This window comes from Lissotriton vulgaris, chromosome 7 (assembly GCF_964263255.1).
Source record: "Lissotriton vulgaris chromosome 7, aLisVul1.2, whole genome shotgun sequence".
NCBI lineage: Eukaryota > Metazoa > Chordata > Amphibia > Caudata > Salamandridae > Lissotriton > Lissotriton vulgaris.
The window spans coordinates 309,740,223-309,764,113 of NC_141695.1; the positions used below are offsets into that span (position 1 = coordinate 309,740,223).

The window sequence follows — 23,891 nt, forward strand, 5'->3', positions numbered from 1 at the left end:
TTCTGAAGGATTTTTCAAGCGTCCGTTGTCGGAGAGATTTGGGCAAGCTGTTCCATGCTACATTTTCAGTAGTGGATTTGAAGAACGTTTTCCTCGATTCCTATTCATCCTGATAGCCGATATTTGTTCGGTTTTACTTTGAATAATTGATCATACAGATTGTGTAGAGTTCCTCAAGGCTATACTGAGAGTCCTAGTATTTATAGTCAAGCCTTAAAACGACAACTTGATTCCTTTACTTTGACTGAAGGAGTGGCCTTCATACAAAATGTCGATGACATATTGTTAGCAGCCGATACACCTGAGCAGTGTGAACAATGTACTTTGTCCTTACTTTCTTTCCTTGCCACACAACCATAAAGTATCACAGAAGAAATTACAATATTGTAGACCGAAGGTGGCCTACTTAGGACACCTTCTGTATAAGGAGGGCCGTGCATTGACATCAGATCGCATTCAAGAAATTCTAGACACTCCAGTACCTTCCACACAGAAAGATGTCCGTGCATTTATTGGTTTAACTTCATTTTGTAGGCAATGGATATTGGGTTTTTCACACATTGTTAAACCAGTGCTAGCACTTTTGACTAAGAACACTCCTCTTCCTCTTCCTTGGACAGATGAATGTCATAATGCTTTTCGCCAGTTGAAACAAGCTCTTTGCTCTGCACCAGTATTAGGCACACCAGATTATACCAAGGCCTTTACACTCTATGTACACGAGAAAGATGGATGTGCATTGTCAGTTTTAGTACAGACACACGGTGACAAGCAGCATCCCTGTGCATATTTTTCTGCAGTTCTTGACCCTGTTGCTCGTGCGTTGCTTGGATGTTTCCGTTCAGTTGCAGCGACAGCTGTGTCCATATGTCAGAGTAAAGGGATAGTTTTGTCACACAAACTGTTGGTGCTAGTACCCCATGCAGTAGAGGCCCTTTTGAATCAGACTAGAATGCAACATTTAACTAGTGCTTGCCTGACAGGATACGAATTGACACTGTTAGCACCTCATTTTACATTGAAGAGGTGTGCAACATTAAACCCGACCACTTTGTTGCCATATCCTGCGACTCAATCTCAATCAAAGGAGCCTCATGATTGTATATTCCTTACGGAGGAACAGACAAAGGGTCGCATTGACTTGCAAGATACGCCCCTGACAGTTGTAGATGGGGAGCAGTGGGTTGATGGGTCCTGTTTGAAGTTACCGGATGGCACAACCTCAGCTGCATATGCGATCACCACTCTTGAAACAGTAGTGGAAACAGCTCGCATACCACAGAAGTCGGCTCAAGCAGCTGAACTAATAGCTTTGACACGAGCGTGTGATATTAGTACTGATTTATGTGTGAACATTTACACGGATAGCCGCTATGCTTTTGGAGTGGTTCATGATTTGGGCCTACTGTGGAAGGAAAGAGGCTTTATTACATCCCATGGGATGCAGATAATGCACGGTAAATTAGTACATAATCTTTTGACTGCACTTACAGATTCGAAGAAAATTGCCATTATGAAGTGTAGCGCACACAAGAAGATCACTGACAAGATAGGACAAGGAAATGCCTTTGCAGATCACGTAGCTCGTGAAACTGCAATACAGCGAAACACTACATCTATGTACGTAGTAAAATCACAAGCTGAGCATTGGCATGATGCTAGAGAGGAAGTATTGGATATACAGAGATCTGCCTCTGTGCAAGAACTTGAACAGTGGTCCAAAGAAGGAATGTTAGACGATGAGGGTTGTTGGTGTACCAAAGAAATGAATTAATTGAAGTTACCTGCAGCCTATTTGCAACCTATGGTTCAAATGTAACTTGAGCTGGCACATGTTGGAGGTCTAGCAATAACGAAACTACTTACACAAGTTTGGAAGCATCCTGAGATTGCCAGCACAGCTAAAAGAGTAGTACAGTTCTGTTTGATCTGTTGGCAGTACAATCCTGGAAAAGGGACACAAACTCCTACAGAAGGGTTTGCTACACCAACCGCACCTTTTGAGGTTTTGCAGATGGATTACATCCAACTTGAACGCTGTAACAATCTAGTATGTCCTAGTGGTGCTATGTGCCTTCAGTAAATGGATAGAGGCATACTCTACAAAGGATAATACAGCGCTCACTACAGCCAAGGTGCTTTTAAAGGAGATTTTTCCACGTTATGGTGTTTGTAAACTTTTGTGGAGTGACAATGGACCTCATTTTATTGGGCAAGTTGTTGATTATGTCATGAAAGGATTAGGGATCAAACAGAAGTTCCATGCAGTCTTCCGTCCACAATCAGCAGGATTAGTGGAGAGGTACAACGCTACTCTGAAATTAAAGTTAGCTATAATTCTGGCTTCCACATCCTTAAAGAGGCCAGATGTGTTACCTCTGGCATTACAGTCCATAAGATCGGTGCCACACTCACGATCTGGGCTCACACCTTATGTATGTATGTATGTATGTATTTATTGCTTATTGAGCGCATCTGTCACCCAAAGGGTATCCTGGCGCTGAGACCTAACCGTGCATCTATTAAAACAGCTACATTACTCTGGGAAACAGGTAAGTTTTAAGGCTCTTTTTAAAAGTGAGCAGATCAGGGCAGCTCCTTAATGCCAGGGGGAGAGTGTTCCACAGCGTGGCAGCCGCAAAACTAAAAGCACGACCACCCATTCTCGTTCTATTAATTTTAGGGACTTTTGCCAAGAACGCCGAAGATGATCTTAAAGGTCTGGCTGCCTGATACCAGAGGAAGAGAGTCTGAAGAGGTATTGGTCCCAGTCCATGCAGGGCCCTAAAAACAAGGCAGAGAGCCTTAAACGCAATTCTCTGCTGGACTGGGAGCCAGTGCAAATCGGCCAAAGCTGCCGATGAAGAGGCGGACCGTGGTCGAGACAAGGCCAGTTTAGCGGCCATATTCTGTATCCTTTGGAGCTTTAGGACCAGAATCTTCGGGGCACCCAGAAGTAGTGCGTTGCAGTAGTCAATCCTACTGAGAATGGAACTACGCACTACCTCAGCTCTGGAGCCCCGTGGAAGAAGTGGCAAGATTTTCCGTAGAGCACGGAGCAGACCCATACATGTTGCTGCCGTTTTGTTTACGGAGGCATCAAGCTGTAAATTGGGTTCGAATAGAACTCCCAGGTTGCGAGCTGACTCTGCCGCCTCCACCGATCCCGGGATGGACACTGGCCAGAAATCTGCCGGTAGTGTACGGGGAGTTCGGTCCAAGGAGCAGTGGAGTACCTCCGTTTTTGACCCGTTGAATTGCAACGCATTGGCTCGCAGCCATGCTGCTGTGGCTGCCATACAACGGTGAAAGACATCCCTTGAAATAGTCTCTGAACCCTCAAATGAAAAAATCAACTGAGTGTCATCGGCATAGTTGACAACAGATATGCCGAATGACTTTATCAGTGCTATCAAGGGACGGAGATATATATTAAATAGGATCGGGCTAATTGCCGATCCTTGAGGGACTCCCTGTTTCACCCGCCTAGTGGCTGATCGAAAAGGTGGTAATGCCACGGCTTGTTGTCGGTTGTCCAAATAGGACGTGAGCCAGTCTAGGGCCAGGCCGCACACTCCCGCACTCCGAAGACGGCCAAGTAGGACTTCATGGTCCACCGTGTCGAACGCGGCCGACATGTCAAGTAGCACCAAGAATGCAGACTTGCCCTTGTCGACTCGCGCTCGCAGATCATCCAATACGGTGACCAAGGCCGTCTCGGTGCCGTGCGCTGGCCTAAAGCCAAATTGTGCAGCATCCAGACACAGATTTGTTTCTAGGAAGTTGGATAAGGCTCTTGTGACCCATCTTTCAAGGACTTTAATCGCAAATGGTAGTAGCGAAATTGGCCTGTAATTAGCCGAGCAGAGAGGGTCCAAAGAAGCCTTTTTCAACAGAGGTGTTACAATAGCCAACTTCCAGCTGTCTGGAACTGACGCTGTGGTCAATGATTGGCAGCAGATGGAGTGCAGCGGAGGGAAAAGCTCATCTTGAAAGGCCTTCCAGATCTTATGAGGCATAGGGTCCAGCGGTGATCCTGACGATACACTGCTTGCCAGGATAACAAATTCCTCTAACGAGGGAACGGGAAAGCTAGACAGCTGAGGCATACCTTCCTTGTTAGGTACCCAATTGGAGTCCAGGTTGTCAGACGGGTCCAAAGGAGGGACTGCGGATATTACAGATTGTTCAGAGTTTTTCATTCCAGTCAGAATAGTCCTGATTTTCTCCTCAAATGCAAGGGCCAGCGAGTCGCACAGTGCCTGCGAGGCCGGGATAGTAGACGCCGTGCAAGGCGGGTCAGACAAAGTCTTGACCAGTCTAAACAGGGTCTGAGATTTGTTAGAGGCCTTCGCCAGAGTGTCTTCCAAAAACTTGGCTTTTGCGGCTCTTAACTGGGCCTTGTATTCGTGCAAGGCTGCTTTATAAGCTGCCTTATCCTGCTCCCTGTATCCTCTCCTCCATGTACGCTCCGCCTGTTTACAGCGAAGTTTGGAGTGCCCCAATTCTTCGCTGAACCAGGCGTTTAGGCCCCTGGGCCTGTCTCTTACCTTACGTAAGGGGGCCAGGTCATCAAGAGATGATACAATATGCTGGCAGAGAGAAGCATAGCTCTTGTCCACATTCTCCTCCATCTGAAAGGCTCCCGGTAGGAGTGTGGGTCGAATCGGTTCCCTAAGGAGACGACTCCATTGCCGATTCAACTTCCTGCTGGTCGATTTATTGGGTCTCCATGGGGCAGGCATAAGGAGGGACAAAGCAATCAAGGAATGATCGGTCCAACCCTGGGCCTCGACCTTATCTACCACAACCAAGTTCTTATCTGCAAATACCAAGTCTAGTATATGTCCCCTATCATGGGTGGGTACCTGAACCAGTTGAGCAAGTTGGATATTGCTACAGGCTTGACACAGTTCTCGGAAGGCCAAGTCATGGGGGCCAGAAGGCCAGAGGTTGAAATCACCCAGTACTAGAAAATTGGTATGCGAGTTCGAGAGGTCGTAGATCAAATCAATCAGAGATTGAAGGGCTGTCGTAGGCAGAGAGGGCGGTCGGTAGCATAAAAGACCTGCTACTAAGGTACCTCCTTGAGCCACGATGGAAAAGCCCATAAGCTCAAACCCTGCTACCTTCGTAGTCACCAATTCGGTCAAGGATATAGAGTCTCTGAAGATATAGCCTACCCCACCACCCCTGCCCGAGATGCGGGGGGTGTGTCTTATCCAGTAGCCTGGCGGACAAGCCCAGCCTAATTCCATGTCACAGTCTTTCGTGGCCCACGTTTCAGTCACGAACAGTATATCTAGCTGTGATGATTCAATTAATAAGGCAGTCTCAGCGTGGTGCTTTATCAAAGAGCGAGCGTTCAACAAGCCGCACGACAATGTCTTATGTGGGGTGAGGATGGGCTCGGGCTCTAAGTCCGCAGTGGGAGCAGGGCAGGGGTCTGCAGGGTATGCAGGGGTAGGCACGCCAGAGGCGCCCGGGACGCGAACGGGCGCAAACGGGCTTACCTCTGGCGCACCTCCGGCGCATCTACGGCGCCTCCGCTGCACGCATCCGCTGCGCGTCTGCTTACACATCCTAGTTATAGTATTACGCCGAGCGGGCTTCCGGCTGCTCGAGCCTCTAACCCAACCAATATGGCGCCTGAGAATGTCCCAGAGCGTCACTACCTACCCAAGATGGCGGACGAATCACCAGGACCAGGGACCCCTAACTCAGTCTCGCAAACGCGGCTTGTGGGGGCACAATTTAGATGCAGGTAAGCCTATCTAATCCCCAGCTTATGAGGTGGTATTTGGAAGGCCAATGAATATTTGGGGAGTTCGTAAGCCACTCCCCATACATGATGTACTTTGTGATCTGTTGAATGATTATTTGGCACAATTAACTGACAGGTTGATCTCTATTCATCAACAGGTTCGAGAAGCTCTTCCAGGCAGATCTAAAGGTGAGACCCATGACCCCCGTCCCGGTGACCACGTGATGATCAAAGCCTTGGACAGATCGAACAGCTTGGAGCCGAGGTGGCGAGGTCCGGAGCAGGTGCTGCTGGCTACAAGGACAGCGGTTCGAGTGACGAACAGAAAGAATTGGCTCCATACTACGCACTGCAAGCGTGTATCGCCTGCCTTGGTGGAACCTGCTGTGCTGACTGATCGAGAGATTTTGGAGACGGAGAAAGGTCAAGCTATCTCACTGGATGAATCAGTGGAAGACTTCCCGGACCACGCAATTCCTGGAGTATCACGAAAGAACTTGAGACCAAGAAAAGAATCTGAAAAAGACAGGTGGAGCTACGGCCCTGGGTTAGCGGAAACGGAATGCCGATATGACGGGGGGGGGATTAGCCCTGCGTAGTGTAGTGACACCAGTCTTGATCTTCGGTGAAGAAATTAGCAGCTGCCCATGGGATAAGAGCTCCAACGATTGTTTCAACAAGTTTACAGAAATATTAAATTATCACTGTTGCTAAAATGCTCAACAAGCTAATCATTTGTGCTGTAGGGTTTGTTGTTGCTTTGGTGGTTATGGCGATAAAAATGGTTTGTTGAGAAAGTGGCTCCTGCTCAACAGCTGTATGTTGCCACTACGCAGGTTCCAGTGGAACATAACTATTTTACGCTTCCCTATCATGAACAGAAGCATTGACATCCTACCTAAATAACACCTTTATACAGATGTTGCATCATACACATAATGCCACGAACACCACCAATTGTTGGGTGTGTGGGATGATACCTGCACACCAAAAGAAAGGAGGAACGCCTTTTGTTCCTCTACCGTTTTCCCATAATGGTTCATGTCAAGCTTGGTATGCCCTTTTGTTTGCTTATGGAAAACCTTCAGTAGATCACGCAAGTTTGGTGTTCCTGGCCCAGAACTGAAATGCAAACAAACAATGCTTCACTTCTATTGGTGCAGCATCAAGGACGAGAACAGAAATCTTGCAAGTTCTATCTGTACATGTATGGTCCGATTCAGCCAACCTCTGCTGAAATTTGTAGTCAATGGCATCTACTAGATTCTCCCAAGACCGCATACGGGGACAGACATGCATCCTGAACACAATGGTGAAAGACAAGAGCCATAATTCTACTAGTTTGTGTTTGTTTTAAATGTTACATAAATACATGTTTCAACTTTGCAACAGATTTTCCCACCTGCAATTCTTCTGCCTCAGGCGCTGCACTTGACTGACAGATCAAGTGGCTTCAGCATAAGCAAAAGAAACATGCTTAATAAATAAAATAAAAAACTTACAGAGCAACTCGTCTTCCAACTGTGCACAGGCCTCCTCAGCAACCTGCATCTCTCCCTCACGTCACACCACGTGTGAACGAGGGTTCTCTGAAAGCTGTAATGAAGACAACACTATAAACACTAAAAACAAATCAACTCAATACTTCATATTACAAAGCAAGCATTGGAGTTTTTATAAAGTATGATGTGTGAATAATATTCATAATTACACATTTCATGCAAATGTGCATTAAAACATTAAACAAGCATTTACAATGCAACGGTCGCGCCTTAGAGCTATTGGCATTGTAAATGACAACATTTTTATTTATGTGTTGGTTTTGAAAACAGGTAAATAAATGGCATTGTCATTTACAATGCCAATAGCTTAATCTCTCGCAAATGCCAGACCTATTGCATTTGCAACCACACACACACACACAGACACACACACACACAGAGAGTCTCACACACACACACACACACATAGATAGATGTGGTGGATGTGGATCTGGTGGATGTGGTGGTGTTGGATGTGGTGGTGGTGGATGATGTGGTGGTGGTGGTGGCGGGTGTGGTGGATGTGGTGGTGGGTGTGGTGGATGTGGTGGTGGTGGATGTGGTGGTGGATGTGGTGGATGTGGTGAAGGTGGAGGAGGTGGAGGTGGTGGTGGATGTGGTGGTGGATGTGGTGGATGATGTCGTGGATGATGTGGTGGTGGTGGTGGATGTGGTGGTGGTGGATGTGGTGGTGGTGGTGGTGGATGTGGTGGTGGTGGATGTGGTGGTGGTGGATGTGGTGGTGGTGGATGTGGTCGTGGTGGATGTGGATGTGGCCGTGGTGGATGTGGTGGTGAATGTAGTGGGGGTGGATGTTGTGGTGGATGTTGTGGATGTGGAGGTTGTGGTGGTGGACGTGGTGGTGGTGGACGTGGTGGTGGTGGACGTGGTGGTGGTGGACGTGGTGGTGGTGGACGTGGTGGTGGTGGACGTGGTGGTGGTGGTGGTGGACGTGGTGGTGGTGGACGTGGTGGTGGTGGACGTGGTGGTGGTGGACGTGGTGGTGGTGGACGTGGTGGCTGTGGTGGATGTGGCACACTGCTGAATTTGAATTTAAAAATATTTGTACAGCGCTCGCATACCCAGCGGTTTCATGGCGCTAGTGGTGATCAGTGGACGGCAGCAGAGGGTAGATTTAAGGGTAAGCTTGGGTGAACAAGAAAGTTTTGAGGTTTTTTCCGGAACAGGGGGTAAGAGGGTGAGGTGCGAAGAGCAATCGGGAGAGAGTTCCAAAACGTTGGGGCCAGGACAGCGAATCTCGCTCCGCCCGCTCTCTGCTTTTTAAAGCGGGGGATGGTAAGAAGGGCCGAGTGGGCCGAGCGGAGTTCTCTGCCTGGACAATAAGGTTTGATGAGGGAACAGATGAACTCGGGAGCCGTGCCCGCTCTAGCTTGGTAGGTAAGACAGCCAAGTTTAAACAGGGCCCGCTCTCTTATGGGGAGCCAATGCAGGGATTTGAGTAAGGGAGTGACCCGATGGTATCTGGGAAGGCCAAGGATCAGGCGGGCCGCCTGATTCTGCACCAGCTGCAGACGATGGATCATGTATGCAGGTGCTCCGTTATAGACTATGTTGCCATAGTCTATACGGGACAGTACCATGGCCAATATGATGATTTTTAGAGCTGGGGGGGAAAAGAAGCGGGAAACTTTCCGAATCACTCTGAGAGAGAAAAAAGATGAAGAAACCACAGAATTGACTTGTGGGAGAACAGTAAGCTGGGGATTAAGGAAGATGCCCATGGTTTTCACTTTGGGGACCGGGAGTGGGGGGACACCAAGGGAAGGGGGCCAGAAGGAGGAAGACCAGGGACTGCAGCCACCTCCGGTCAGGACCAGTTCGGTCTTGTCCGGGTTAAGTTTGAGGTGGCTGCAGTTCATCCAGTCTTGGATGAGGGTCATAATGGTTTGAACGTTCCGGGCGGATGAAGGTGAGTGGGACAAGTTGAAAATTAACTGGAGATCATCCGCGTAGTTGAACACAGTGACCTCCAGTTGCTGTAACATAAAAATAAGGGGGAAGATGTAGAGGTTAAACAAAAGAGGGGAAAGTGATGAACCCTGGGGGACCCCGCATTCTACTTTGCGAGAGGCCGCCGAGAAACCAGCCAAATGGACTCCCTGTGTTCTCCCCGCGAGAAAGGACTTTAGCCAGCAGAAGGCTAGGCCCTCTACACCCGCCGCCTTGACACGGTTGAGGAGGATAGTATGGTCCACCGTGTCAAAAGCGGCGGATAAGTCGAGGAGAACCAGGGCTTGCGGAAGGTTGATGTCGATTCCTTCACGCAATTTGTCCATGACTGAAATAACCACTTTTTCGGTAGAATGCAGGGGACGAAAACCAGCTTGGCAGGGGGAGAGGCAATGATTTGCCTCGATGTGAGTGCTCAGTGTGGAAGTGATATGAGTTTCGAGAACCTTTGCAAGGTAGGGGAGGAGTGAAATGGGGCGGTAACTAGAAGCAGAGGAGGGATCGGCGTCCAATTTTTTTAAGATTGGGATGACAGTTGCCGATTTATGTGAGGTGGGGACATGGCCATGAATGAGTGAATCGTTGAGGAGGGTCAAAGGAGGGGTGGGGCAGGCTAAGTAGATTTCCCTAAGTATGCTAGCAGGGGCAAAATCCTGGGGTGAGCCTGATTTGACCCGTTGAAGCAAAGGGCGAAGGGTATCAGTGGCCCTGGACACTCACATACTGCTCACCCTGCATACTCACAAACTGCTCACCCTGCACTCACACACTGCTCACCCAGCACACTCACACACTGCCTGCCCAGCTGCCCAAACTAGGGCCCCCTGCAGTTTTTTTTCTCCATCTTGGATGCGTGAGTCACAATCCGTTCAGCCTTCAGACTATGCCAGGTGTAAAGTCTGGCGCCGACCCTCCCCCTTTTCCCAATAAAATCCTCAATGATAATTTTTCCTTAGACCCTTCGAAATTGTATATTGGTGCTCAAGAGAGGACAGTAGGAACCGTTAAGTTACTTCTAGTGGGTTAGGTTCGTGTTACAGTCGAAGTGTTCATGTATGTATTGACTGGGTACATTTTGAATAGCAGAGTGGCAGACCTCTAGCCACAGTGTAAACGAAAACAAAGTGGCGGTTTTGTATTGTGTTCCACGCCAGCCTCTAAACTATTCCCAACAGTTTATCCGATAGCAGGGCAAACAAGCGAACAACCAGTCAATCTCTACGTGGGGTGATATTCAGTACCTCGGGGCACTAAACTGGGGAAACAGGTCATTCCGGTTCAGACGGGTTTTCCCTCACAAAAAAATGTTTAACTAGAGGGATTTTAAACAGAGCCCTTCCCAAATCAATTAGACATGGAAAACCCCGACAGGCTTACTGGTGGGTGGGGGTGGGGGGGGGGGGGGGGGTTTGGGGGGCACAGGAGCAGAGCAAGAAACAATCTAGCAGAAAATTAACGAGGTTCAGATTCAAAAGCCCCTGATCTCAAAGAAACACTCAGGTCTCTTAGGGGAAGAAAGGGGCCGGTATCTCTGGAAAACCTTGCGGGCCTTCGCTTGCCACTCGAGTCACGCCTGGGCTAGTGGGGTATTTCGGGGTTACCGGTAATAAGGGTAGACCTCGGACGGAGGTGGGAGAGATAGGGCGCACCTAGAAAAACCAGAGACCGAGCACTGGAGCTGCCCACAGCAGCAGACAAAGGCTGCAGCGAGCTGAGCTTTTCCTTTCGCACATTGATTCCTTGTGTGACAAATGATGAAACTATGTTAGCCTGCGTGAAGTTTAACCCAGATACATTAGAGGCCTGTTTTCTCTAGTAGGGCCGGACATCATAAGCCCATATGCAATTAACGGAAAAAATTAACATTAGTTTTCGAATATATTTTAACAAGTATAATGCAATGTCACTGTTACTGAATATTGTAGGACATTTAAACCCTACGATATTAACTTGAATAAATAAAAAGGCTGCCCGGCCTCAAATTGAGGCCTCATGTCAAGTAAGAGGATTTCTTGGGGCTTCACCATCAGGTTTGAGTTCACGGGGTGCCATTTTACGTTTTGGGTCGAAGAAACATTGAGACGACTTTAATGTTCGGAGCCGTCTCCGGATTTTTCCCTCCTTATATAGTAGAAACGTGAAAACATTCCGGCAGGCTGTGACATTTCACGTTTTGCACTCATGAGCCACATTTATTTAGATGTTCAGCCAAGTTCCTTTCAGCCGCCTCCTCCGACCCTTCCTAGTCTCACAGTTCCATCCTTAAGAGGCTTGCACACGTCATGTGGTACTTCACCCGCAGAGAGAGGCTACAGCCTATGCATAACTTGTGTGACAAGTGAAGCTACAGCAACCACATGCAGCACACGTGTAGCTCCTCCATGACGCACGTCTTTCTAGCCGCTTTCTAGCGTAGCCCAATAGTACCGTGGTGAGATCTTGTAATCCTTATAGCACTCTCGCTGATTTTATTCATCTTAAGTAAGCCTTACTTGCTGCACACCTGTAGTGTTTCCTCAGCACTCGTTTCTCTATCCGCTGTGTGCCAAATCACCAGCACATACTTGTGCAAGAGATGATGGTGCACAGAATAACAGAGCCTCTGGGAGAGCTTGGCGCATTTCACCACATCAGTATTGCCATCCCTCGCTGTGCGCTTGTGCACGTGACGTGCACACCACCAGTGAGGCCACTAGTGAAAAAGGCGCCACGCAGCCTCACTGCGGGCTTCAATGGAGCTGGGGCCCAGAGTATCAGGGTTATGGTTACGGTCGTAGTGCTGCACTCTCGGGGGCAGGGGAGGAGTCACACAAACGGCGTGTAACCAGAGCCACAGCACCGGAGATACTCACACACATGGGGGAAGGGGATTCACCACAACCCCCGTGCGTGACCAGGACCCGACGGAGGGGGCGTGAGGAACCGCTTCAGATAATCCATAGTTTCCTCTTCGGAGCAGAACCATCCCATCGAGGGCACTTAGAAACCAGCCTCGCGCTGCCGGCATTGATGGCCTGTACCAGTGCTTCTGTCTACCCGTGTCTGCGCTGGGAAATGGATCCAAAACAAGTCAGGTCCCGGGCCGGCAGCCAATCACAGCGCGGCCCGGGGAATGACGTCACGGGGGTGTCCCGGGCCAGCAGCCAATCACAGCGCGGCCCTGGACACAAGGCAAAAAGAGTCAGAAACGCCCACGATTCGCGTTCTGAATGGGAAAAAGTGATTGACAACGATGTCTTCCAATGGCTAGCCTCCATTTATGGAGCTAGCCAATGGAAGAAGGGGCGGGTTCAAGTCCCCCATACTGTTCTAACATTAGATTTCGCCTATGCGAAACGCTGCTTGCGCAGCTTTCGACAGGCGGAACCTAAAAAGGGGCCTGGGAAGCAGCCGAATTCCTCCAGACCTTTGTACCTGCATAGCTTACCTTTCACATCTAGTCTAGTTTACCGGCCAGGAAACTAACAAGCATTTACAATGCAATAGGTCTCGCATTTGAGATTTTCGTAAATGCGAGACGTATTGCATTGAAAATGCTTGCTCTCTTTACTGTCACCTGTGCAGACTGTGCACTTGGTGGCAAGGATGTACAGGCACAGATCTTATCATAATTCGGATTCACTAAGAAATGTGGCAGGATATCTGCCTGTTGTGCTTCTATGGGCATATACCAATCCAGATGTGGCTCCCAGAAATCTATAATTTTGACAAGAGCCACAAATGCATAGTTTCCAACATTTGAAAAAAAAATCCTGGAACATTTTGCAGCACAGGCCTGCAGCAGAAAGAAAGTTCTTGTTTGCATATATGCGTGTAAAAAAAGAGGAACAGTTTCTGCAACAAAATTACCCAGTACAGTCTCCAACTTACCAGACTGTCCCTGCCATTTTGTACTGCCTAGTATATGAACCAGGAGCATTTAGGAATAGAAGAGGCGCTCATTGCTCTTCTATGGCATGATTCCTTACATACATTAACAAGCGAGCAGGACATGTGATCACGCTGTGCGCCACACGTGTGCATGTCTCTTAAAGAAGCGCGCGGTGGGAGCCTGTGCGCGTGTGGTGGGAGCGTGTGAGCCAGAGAGGAGATGCCATGCGCGTGCACATCGCCTGTCCGGGCGTGCACATCGTTCGCTAGGTGAGACCTAAAAAGCAAGTAGTCCAGCACCAGTAGATGTGCTAGCAGTGCAAAGATTCCTGTTTGAACAGTTAGGAAACAGCCATCCCAACACTTGAAATGATACAATCAAATGGTAGGCGAAATTTTTGCACACTGAATGGCAGTAGCAAAGCAGGAACCAATAAGCCAGTGCTTGGATTATTATTTGTAACATGCTATAGACAACACCATAAGACTTCTGGAGGTAACTAAGCACACCATGGCCACATCATAGGAGGAGCCTCCAGCTGTGAACCAGTCATTGATTCATCAAAAGAGAAAAGGGAGTTAATACTTTATGCCATAAGGCATTTGAGTTCCCAACTTACCACACCTTTTGGAGTAAGCCTTAAATGCTCCACCAAACTACCTTTTGAAAAGCGAAGATTAAATTAGAAACGTTAATACCAAAATGAGCAGTGAAACTGTACATTGGTCATATGGTATGCAAACGTCCCCAAATTCTAATTTCATAATTGTTCATGTAGAAGAATAAATGTCTTAATTACTGTCCCAGAGTATAGCCACTATCAATGAGCTTCAACTAAACACGAACCAGATGGAAATAAATGTCTTTCCGAGTTTTATCCTATCAACTGTCACTGCGGAAATGTCTGGGAATATAGCCTGACCTGTACTTACAAGTAGGTCCTCGAGCTGCTATTTATAGCAGCGCCATCATGGATGTGAAACTGTGGTTTTAATACCTGATCACAGCACACTGCAGGAACTTTTCGGTACACTCAAGATTTATGACAAAGCACCAGTTCAATTCAATTACACTGACTCCAAGTCACTGAACTCAGCAGACAACCCCCTTAAATCGGATGACAGATTCATTCCAATATCTGACCAGGTCTTGGAAACAGCTGACCGGAGACTGCACTGAACCAGAGCTCAAAGCTTGACGGAGAGTACACAGGTACTTCCTGAACGATGTTGTAAAACTGAGGAGGTATTTATCAGTGACTAGTTGAGTTCTTTACACTAAATCAGGTGGGGAGACCTACGTGTTTGCTATGTTGGAAGTGCTGAAAGAGGCAATTAAAAGGAAAATATTAGCTATGACTTTTAATGTCGAGAACCAAGGATCTTTTGAAGAATACACTGATAAAGGAAATTAAATAGTTAGAAGGGAACTATATATAAACCAATAAAGAGTAATAACTACTGCAGCTAATATTTTTAAAACAAATTTGTTAAAAAGAAAAAGAAACGTAAAAGAGATGTTAAAATACTGGCATTTAATATTCAGATAACATACAGAGGATCAAGACACCGGGGAAGAGGGGCCAAGGGCAATAAAAAAAAGGCATCTTCAAATCACAAAACAAATGCAAAAAAAAAGTATGATTCATATCCTATATGTTATGATATTGAAATGTATACAGCGCACGAATACCAAAAAGGTGTCTTGGCACTAACAAGCCGGAAGCAGGCTAGTGCACTAATCATTAAATAACCAGGTCTTAAGGGCTTTAACGAAGGGATGTTAAGGATGAAAGATTTCTGATGGAGGAAGGGAGGGTGTTTCAGAGTTTCATAGCACCCACAGTGAAGCTTCTGCCGCCCCCATTAGCTTTACAGAATTTCTGAGAGAGCATTAGCTTTGCCCCTTCAGACCAAAGACCTGTGTTTGGGGAGTACCAGTTCGGGGATTGTCTCAAAAACTGAGGACCGGTACAGTGAAGTGCCTTGTATGTGACACACAAGGCCTTAAACTTAATGAAACCCTTGACTGGGAGCCAATGCAGTCTCCGAGATGCTCGCCTATTGATTGAAACTTAGGGATCCCCAGCAGGAGCCTTGCAGCTTCATTCTGGATCATCTGCAATCTATGTAGCTGCTTCTCGGACATTGCGAGAGAAAGTCTATGGTAGTAGTGCAGTTTAGCCATGACTAGAGAGGTAATCACTATTTTCCTGCTGCCTACTGGGATCAGAGGTAAAATTTTCTTGATCATCTTAAGTGGAAAAAAACTGGCTGATGCGACTGCTTTGACTTGAGCTTCAAAGTTTAGTCTCTCGTCTATGATCACTTCAAGATTTGTTGCTTTGGTGACTGGAATGGGTACTGCTCCCAACTCATCCGGCCACCAGATCTGTGACCAGTTAGGGGAGTAATTCCCAAATAGGATTACCTCGGTTTTTCCTGAATTAAGCTTGAGGCAGTGCAAACTCATCCAGGAGTTAACTGCCAGCATACAATCTCCAAATCTTGTTACCGGGGGCATGCCATTTTTTACAGATGGACAAGACAGTTTGAGTGTCTTCCGCGTAGGATGTTAAAGCCATCCCGAAGGAACTGATTAATGCGGCTAGTTCAGATACATATACATTAAAGAGTGTAGGGATCATTGAAGTGCCCTGAGGAGCCCCACATGGGAGAGTGACTGTGAATGCAAAAACACCCATAAAGAAGGCCTCTCAATCTAGAGCTTGCCCAACGGCCCCTTGGTATAATCCAAGGCTAAATCTTTGTAAGAACCAGTGCAAGAAACTGGAAAGAATATGGAGACGAAGATACTCCAATGACGATAAAATTGCCTATAAAGCTTTATCAAATGAAACTGTATCTCGCTAAAAAAGGTTTCTTTGACACTAGAGTTGTGGAAGCTAATATTAAAGTAAAGGCTATTTTTAAAATAGTCGACTCATTCATGCGACCGGTGGTCACCTCGAGAGCTTGCCCCGCCTCAATGGAGTGGTGTAAGGAGCTCGAGCTATTTTTTCATGATAAGATCATGTCACTTAAAAAAAAGCTTTGGGACTGCTGCTCCTAGGGCTCAGAATCCGGGCCTCAGATTCGCTCCCTCTCCCCAAACGTATCCCACCTTAGACACCTTTATCCCTATCCCCTTGACTCAGTCCTTAGCATCATCAAAATGTTTGTAATCTGGTTCCCCTCTTGATCCCGGTCTCAGTTCTAAATATGGTGGCATCTACAATTAACCTGGTAATAAACCATATTTTTAACTCCTCTTTGGCATCAGGGATGGTTCCTTGTATGTGGGAAAAAAGCAAAAATTCTGCCACTGCCAAAAAAACCTACAGCAGATCCTAAGCGAGTTACTAACTATAGGCCTATTTCACCCCTCCTGGCCTTCTCCAGAATTCTGGAGAAGGAAGTGACCCACCAATTGTCCATATACCTGGAGGCCAACGGAATCCTTCATGACATGCAATCTGACTTACACCCAAAATTTAGCACTGAAACAGCACTTCTGGAGATGACGGAGCTCATCTGTAGCGTCTTGGACAGGGGAGGAAAAGCAATGTTGATATTGCTCAACCTTCCAGCAGCATTTGACATAGTACCTCATCACAAGCTGCTGGAACGACTATATGAAATAGAAATTAGACATCGGGCCCAACAGAGGCTGGTATCCTTTCTGGACAAACGGTTCACAGAAGTCCGGCTACCTCAGTTTACAGCTCAGACCAGGCCTCTGGGGTTGCGAGTGCCACAGGTATCAGCTCTCAGCCCCACACTCTTGCAACGTTGGCAGAGCCTCTTGGCGCTAAAGTGGTCTCATATGCAGACGACACAGTTGTTGTCCTCATGTGATAAAGACAAGGATTTAGATGAGGAAGTGATAGCCAATTGCCTCTCCGGTGTCTTCCAGTGGTTGGAATTACACCACTTCAGATGCAATCCCGAGAAAGTGAAAATTGTGACCTTTGGAGATGTCCCTAACAAATCATTGAACGGGGCGGGTCCTGCTTATCTTTTACTTTTTTTTTCAGAACAAAATTTTATTAAAGTACCGACAAAACACAAGGGAGGGGACACCGTCCCGCATCACAACGCAGGACTAATGAGCTCAAGCATGAAAAGGATATGCAGTCAGTACATACAATACTGGATTAATTACGTCAGTACATACAATACTGGATTAATTACGTCAGTACATACAATACTGGATTAATTACCCGACCCCCCCAACCCCCAACACCCTACCACCCCCCCCCGGACCCACCCCGTTCCCTACACAGTGTCTGTTAATCTCAAGGCATAAAGCATGATAATAGAAAGCGTGTGCGCTCCCTGTCGCCCAGGGTACAACAGTTAAAGATCTTCTCCAGTGTCCTGGGCCATCGGTGGTTCCAGCCACAGTCCTCTGTAGTCCGCCCATCTTTTCCACATCTTAAAATGTTTCCGAGGGCATCCCCTGGCCTCAAAGATCGGGCGCTCCAGCCCCATGCAAAAGTCCAACCCCCGTCTCCAAACTTCCAATAAAGGGGCCCTGGGGTCCTTCCAGGCCCTGGCTATATCACGCTTAGCCACAGTAAGGCCCAAGACCAGTAGGTGACGCTTGTATACGTTACCTCCCACCTGTTCCATAACATGTAGCAAGCCGAGTTGCGGTGATCGGGGAAGGTCCCAGCCCAGAACCTCAGCAAAGCAGTCCAAGACACCCATCCAGTATCTCGCCAGGTTCGCACACGACCACACAGTGTGGACAAACGTCCCAACCTCCCGACCACACCTCAAGCACTCAGGGGAGGCAATCAGACCTGCTTTCCACAGCCGCTCTCTGGTAAAATAGGCCCTATGCAAGTATTTAAACTGAATAAAGCGGAGACGCATCGCAATGGCAGCCCCCCTTGGGGCCTCCAAGGCCTCCCTCAAGTCCTCCTCTTCGAGAGCTCCAACATCTCTCTCCCATGCAGCACGCAGTCCATCCAGGGAGGAGGAGCAGTGTGTGACCAGGGTCTGGTATATATTGGAAATTTTCTTTTCCTCTAATTCCCCCATAAACACCTTGGCCTCCAGGGGGCTAAACTCGGGCAGAGACTCTAAACCCACCAGCGAGGGAGATAGTGCATGACGCAGCTGCAGATATTTAAAGAATTGGGTCTTGGGCATGGCATATTCCTCCCTCAACATCTGGAAAGACTTAAGGGTGGTGCCCCTCATGACGTGGCCGAGCGTAGAGATACCAATATCGTCCCAGCCCTTGAATCCCTGTAGGGACGCCAGCGCCGGGACACGTCCGTTTTGCCACAGCGGGGTCTCCCTCGTCAATTTGTTCCACCACCCCATGCGGCGCAGAGCTGCGCGCCACACCCGGAAGACCACCTGAGTGACCATGGGGAGCCTTTTCCTGATAGCGGCCGAGTAAAGAATGGTGTGTATTGTGTCTGGGTCCATCAAGTACCGTTCCAGGGCGTAGGTCGGGTCACCCCGATCCCCATACCACCAGTCGTTAAGCACCAGCAGGTGCGCCGCCTGATAGTAAGATAAAATGTCAGAGGTGGCCAGGCCCCCGCAGTACGTAGAAAGGAAGCAAGTGCGGAGAGCCACTCTCGCCACTCCCCCGGCCCAAAGGAACTGACTCAGTGCAGCGTTTACTTGACGAAACCACTGCGGTGCTATAGGGCATGGGTGGTTCTGCAGCTGGTACAGGAGGCGCGGCAGGGCCACCATTTTAAAGATCGCCGAACGGCCATATATATTCAGTGGCATTCTGGACCAAGTTCTCATGTCTGAACGCACTCTGTCCCATACGGGCACTACATTGCGCTCCCATGCCACATTCGGAGCATCCGTGATAAAGACGCCCAGGTACTGGAGTCCACCCGACGCGCTCTGCAGCGTCGAAGCCCAAGCACCCAGTTCCTCGCCGTCGCCCAGCACCCACAGCTTAGATTTCTGCACATTCAGACGCAATCCTGTAACTTCCCCGAAAATTCTCATTATCTCAAGGACTCTGGGTCCGGAACTATTAAGGGCCGTGAGGAAGAATAGTACATCATTGGCATATAGCGCAATGCGGTCGGAGGGGCCCATTTCCCATTCCAGCCCCCAAAGTTGTGCGTCCATCCTCACCCACGCTGCCAGAGGTTCCATGGCCAGTGCGAATAGGTAGGGCGAGAGAGGGCAACCCTGCCTGGTGCCCCGTCCGATAGGAAAGGGTTTGGACGCCGCTCCCGCCACCCTCACCGACGCGGTCAGGTCCGTATAAAGTAGGCTCAGGTACGAGAGAAAAACTGGCCAGAGATTGGGGCGGGACAGCAGCGCCCGAAGGTACACCCAACTGAGAGAGTCAAATGCCCTATCAATATCGGCCAGGAGGAGCGCTGTTGGGATCTTAGCGGCCCGGGCCGTCTCCACCACCACCTGTGCACGGCGAATGTTGTGTCGTGTTGCCCTATGGTAACCATTATAGAAAATGGGGTAACCCAAAACGGTTTTGTTGGACCTGGGTAGTCAATATTAGCAAAAACACAATGGCCCAACCCGAAATCGATTATTAGCTCAATGAATCAGTACTCACAGTTAATCATTTTTTGTGACTGAATGGGTGTTTACAATTAATCACCTCTTGTAGATTTTATCAAACCACTTAAAAAAGCATCCACCTTGGAAAAATTGATTTATTCAAAAAAGGAGTTTTACTGAATTACTCCAACACAGCGAAGAAATTACATATATACATTGATAAAAAAATTTTCAAACAACGAACGGTAACAAAGAGAGCAGCGTGCTTCTATAAAGGTGCCGGAAAAACAGAAGGAAGAAGTGATTTTGATAGAAAGGGTGTAAGCCTCAACAGAATAGTGACATAGAGTTATTTATAAAGTTGAAAAAAACAGTGCTGTACAGAAAAACAGCAAGATTATGTAATAAGGCCACTGATTGCTTATTTCTCTTTTAACATTTATACATTCTTTAACTGGCATGTATAATGTTTGAAAAAGGTAGTGGTCCTATTTTTGGGAGTTTAGCGTCGACGTTTCGACCCGTCTGGTGGTACTAGGGTAGCTGGGGACCTCGACCTGCGGGTCTTCCTCAGGACGTATGTGGCACAAAAACTTCGTACCGTGGTTAATAAAGCTGTGTGCCTACAATAAATTAAAAAAGGCAATATTCAGGTGGGTGCATGAGATAGGTACTGAAGAAGAGGTACCTCGACCTCGATTGCTTCCTTACCCAAAATTTCTTTTTGTGGGATGATCAAGAACCTCCTACATCTGGATGGTCATAGACGACTGATTGGTCACAGTCCCACTCCTACAGTGCCTAGGGAGGAGTATTATGTGTCAATACCTCATATGATTAGGTATCCATGAAATTAATTTCTCAAGTATCATTTAAGAAGGCTTACCGAATGAATGGTCGTTGGCCTTCCACAAAAGTTATTCAGTTGATGATATCAAAAGTAACATATAGGACTAATCCGTTACTGTAAGGGAACATATAATGAATGTATTTAATATGATGTCAATCGGTATATTCGATCTGTTTATATGGAGAATAAGGGGTGGTTCATACCTTTCTGTGTTCGTGTACAGGCATCTTGATGAATATAGATGAAGCTCAGTAAGTGCGCCAGAAATTCCTGCAAAAACATGCAGAAATAGAATGTAACCTTTGCTATATTATTTAAAGGAAAAGGTACAGCGTGTTTGTAAGTAACCGATGATTTGCGATCTATTGTTTACCTTATGAAGTGGCGGCTCTCACTTAGGGTTGTTCGCAAGAGTCGAAAAAGTCTCACCCGGCAATTAAGGGCGCTGCATGAAAAACACAAATGAAGTCACGTCAGAAACGGATGCGGTAGTATCGCAGCCTAACGGACATTGATTAGGTTTAAAGGAATTGTCTACGGGAGGTAGTATGTCTTACCGGGAGTATAGATTTCCTGGCGGCGACTGTTCAAGTCAGGGGGCCTCGTAACGCGGTGACGTCATACGGACGTTTTGAGCGTTCGAAAAAAGGTCGACATAGAGAGAGGACTCTGTGGAGCTCTCGGTTAACTCTTGGAAAAAGCATGGGTTAGACCTATGCACCAGGTGTTGGTTAACACAGAAAAGGGACTCAGTGTAGTTCTTAGTTAGCCCATGGTCATGGCATTGGTAATGCAGTATACCAGAGATTGGCCGGACGTGAGCAGAAAATTAAATGTTATTAGGGTGCCTATTAGACGGATCAAATGTTGTTTTAACACTGCTATTTGTTACTTTATTTCGAAAATAGGTCGACATAGAGAGAGCTCTCAGTTAACTATTGTATGGGTTGGACCAATGCACCAGGGATTGGTCGACACAGAAAAGGGACTCAGTGTAGTTCTCAGTGCATTGGTAATACAGTATACCAGAGATTGGTCAGACGTGAGCAAAAGTAGAATGCTATTAGGGCGCATCATCTGTTGTTTAACACTGCTACTTGTTTGCTGATTTCTTCATATTCGTTTAGCCCCCGCTTTATAGTGTCGAATAGATGTATAAAACGACACTCTCGAAGGCTCAATACATGACTGAAGTCTCCTCCTCTAGGGTTAGGTGTTACCTTTTCCAGGACACACCATTTGAGACTATCAGGTGTATGTTCAAATTTTGTGAAATGCTCCACAAGTGGTGCCCCCTGGGTCTTACATTTGATACGGCTTACATGTTGCAATATGCGACACTTTACTTTTTGTATAGTTTGACCAATATATACGAACCCGCATGGGCATGTGATCGCATAAATAACCCCACTTGAGTTACAGTTACTGTGTTCTTTTAGCACGTGTGTGTAGTTGTTATGTTTGAAACTTTTAGTATCTTGAGATAATGGGCATGCTTTACAATTTCCACATTTCACGTGGCCCTTTACTGGTGGAATCCCCCATAGGACAGTTTGACTTGGTGGATTTTTGCTGGGCAGTAGAGCTTTCACTACATAATCTCTTATATTTTTCGCCTTCTTAAAAGCATGTAGTGGCAATGGAGCATTACCAATTTCATCAGCAATCATATGCCAGTGTTGGTGAATTATTTTTTTGATCTTATTACTCTTCGTGGAGTATGTAGTAACACACACTATTCGATCTTCTTTTTGTTTCTGATTATCTCTCACTTCTAAGAGGTGTTCTCTATGATTATACCAGGCACGTTTGCGTGCCTGTTTTAAAAGCCTAGTCGGGTAGCCTCTATCTATCAACCGGGATAGGAGGCCCGCTGATTCATTGAAGAAATCCTCCTTCCTGGTGCAGTTCCTCCGCAACCTCAGGAACTGTCCAAATGGGAGATTGTCCCTGAGGTTGCGGGGATGGTGGCTACTATACCGGAGTAAGGTGTTCCGTTCACTACTCTTACGGTATAGGCCAGTGTATAACACACCCTGATCAGCATTGATTGTAATATCCCAAAAATTGATTTTTGACTTGTCAAATTCTACGGTAAACTGGATGTCTGTGGACCGTGTGTTAAGCCATTCATGAAAGGAAATTAATTCCTCTGTGTTACCATTCCATACGATTAAAACGTCATCTATGTAACAACGCCATAACCCTATGTGATTTAAGTAAGGGTTGACATCATTGAGGACATTGGCTTGTTCGAAGGCATCCATGAAGATTATGGCCAGATTGGGGGCAAAGCTTGCCCCCATCGCCACTCCCTTAGTCTGAACGTAGTACTTATCCAGAAAGATGAAGAAATTTTTTGTCATCGCCAAAGTTAAAAGTTCAATGATAAATTCTGTCGGTACCCGGTGGGGTGCCGGACGTGAGTTTAGCACATGCTCAATAACTGTCAGAGCTTGCTTTTGCGGGATATTTGTATATAAGGATTGGATATCCATTGTAGCAAGTAGGCTTGTCCTCGAGTCATATGGACGTCCATCTAGGAGCAAGATGGTTTGCATCGTATCTTTGAGATACGTGGCTGTCTCCTCTGCTAAAGGTTTCAAGAATGTATCGATGTACTTGCACAGTGGCTCTAGGAGGGAGCCACAACCGGAAATGATCGGTCTACCCGGTGGATTCTGCATTCTTTTATGAATTTTTGGCAGAGTATAAATGGTTGGTGTTCTGGGATGTTTATTATTGAGATATTCATGCTCGTGTTTATTGATGAAGCCCAAGTCTAATCCTTGTGTGGTGATGGAATTGATTTTCTTTGTTATTTCATTTGTCGGGTCCCCTTTTAATTTTGCATAGTTGCCTTCAACTTCTAACTGGGCAAGAATTTCATTTGTATATTGGTCATAATTTTGTACGACAATGGCTCCGCCCTTGTCGGCTGGTTTAATTACTATATTGGCATTTTCTTTTAGCGTGGTGAGTGCTATTCGTTCTGCCTTAGTAATGTTGTATTTAACATATTGTCTCTCTGATACGGTATTCTCTACATCTCTCAGTACCAATTGTTCAAAAGCCAAGATTTTAGATGACATTAGGTGAGCAGGGGGGTTGAATTTTGATGGTGGTCTAAGACCACTTCCAGAGAAAACAGGATTGTGTGGGACTTTTTGAAAAAAATGTTTAAGTCTTATTTTTCTAAAGAAGTGGTGTAACTCCACTTTAAGATTGAAAGAATTGGGCATTGAGGTTGGTACAAACGAAAGGCCTTTTTCTAGTACACTCTGCTCGTCTTGGTGTAGCTCATAATTTGAGAGATTGATTATTGGATTCTCAGGTTTTCGGACTACCATCTGTAGTGTTGTCTCCTGGTTTGTATCTC

At 46.9% G+C, this 23,891-nt stretch overlaps 1 protein-coding gene across 2 annotated transcripts in view; it reads right to left on the reverse strand.

The window, feature by feature from the left end:
* LOC147701440 (E3 SUMO-protein ligase ZBED1-like) overlaps nucleotides 1-23,891 on the reverse strand; it is a 199,448-nt gene that overhangs the window by 130,517 nt on the left and 45,040 nt on the right. For both annotated transcript variants that reach the window (XM_086928653.1, XM_086928654.1), the window contains exon 2: nucleotides 7,267-7,360. In XM_086928653.1, the coding sequence (XP_086784779.1) occupies nucleotides 7,267-7,315 (49 nt within the window). In that variant the 5' untranslated portion in view covers nucleotides 7,316-7,360. The remainder of the gene's footprint in view (nucleotides 1-7,266; nucleotides 7,361-23,891) is intronic.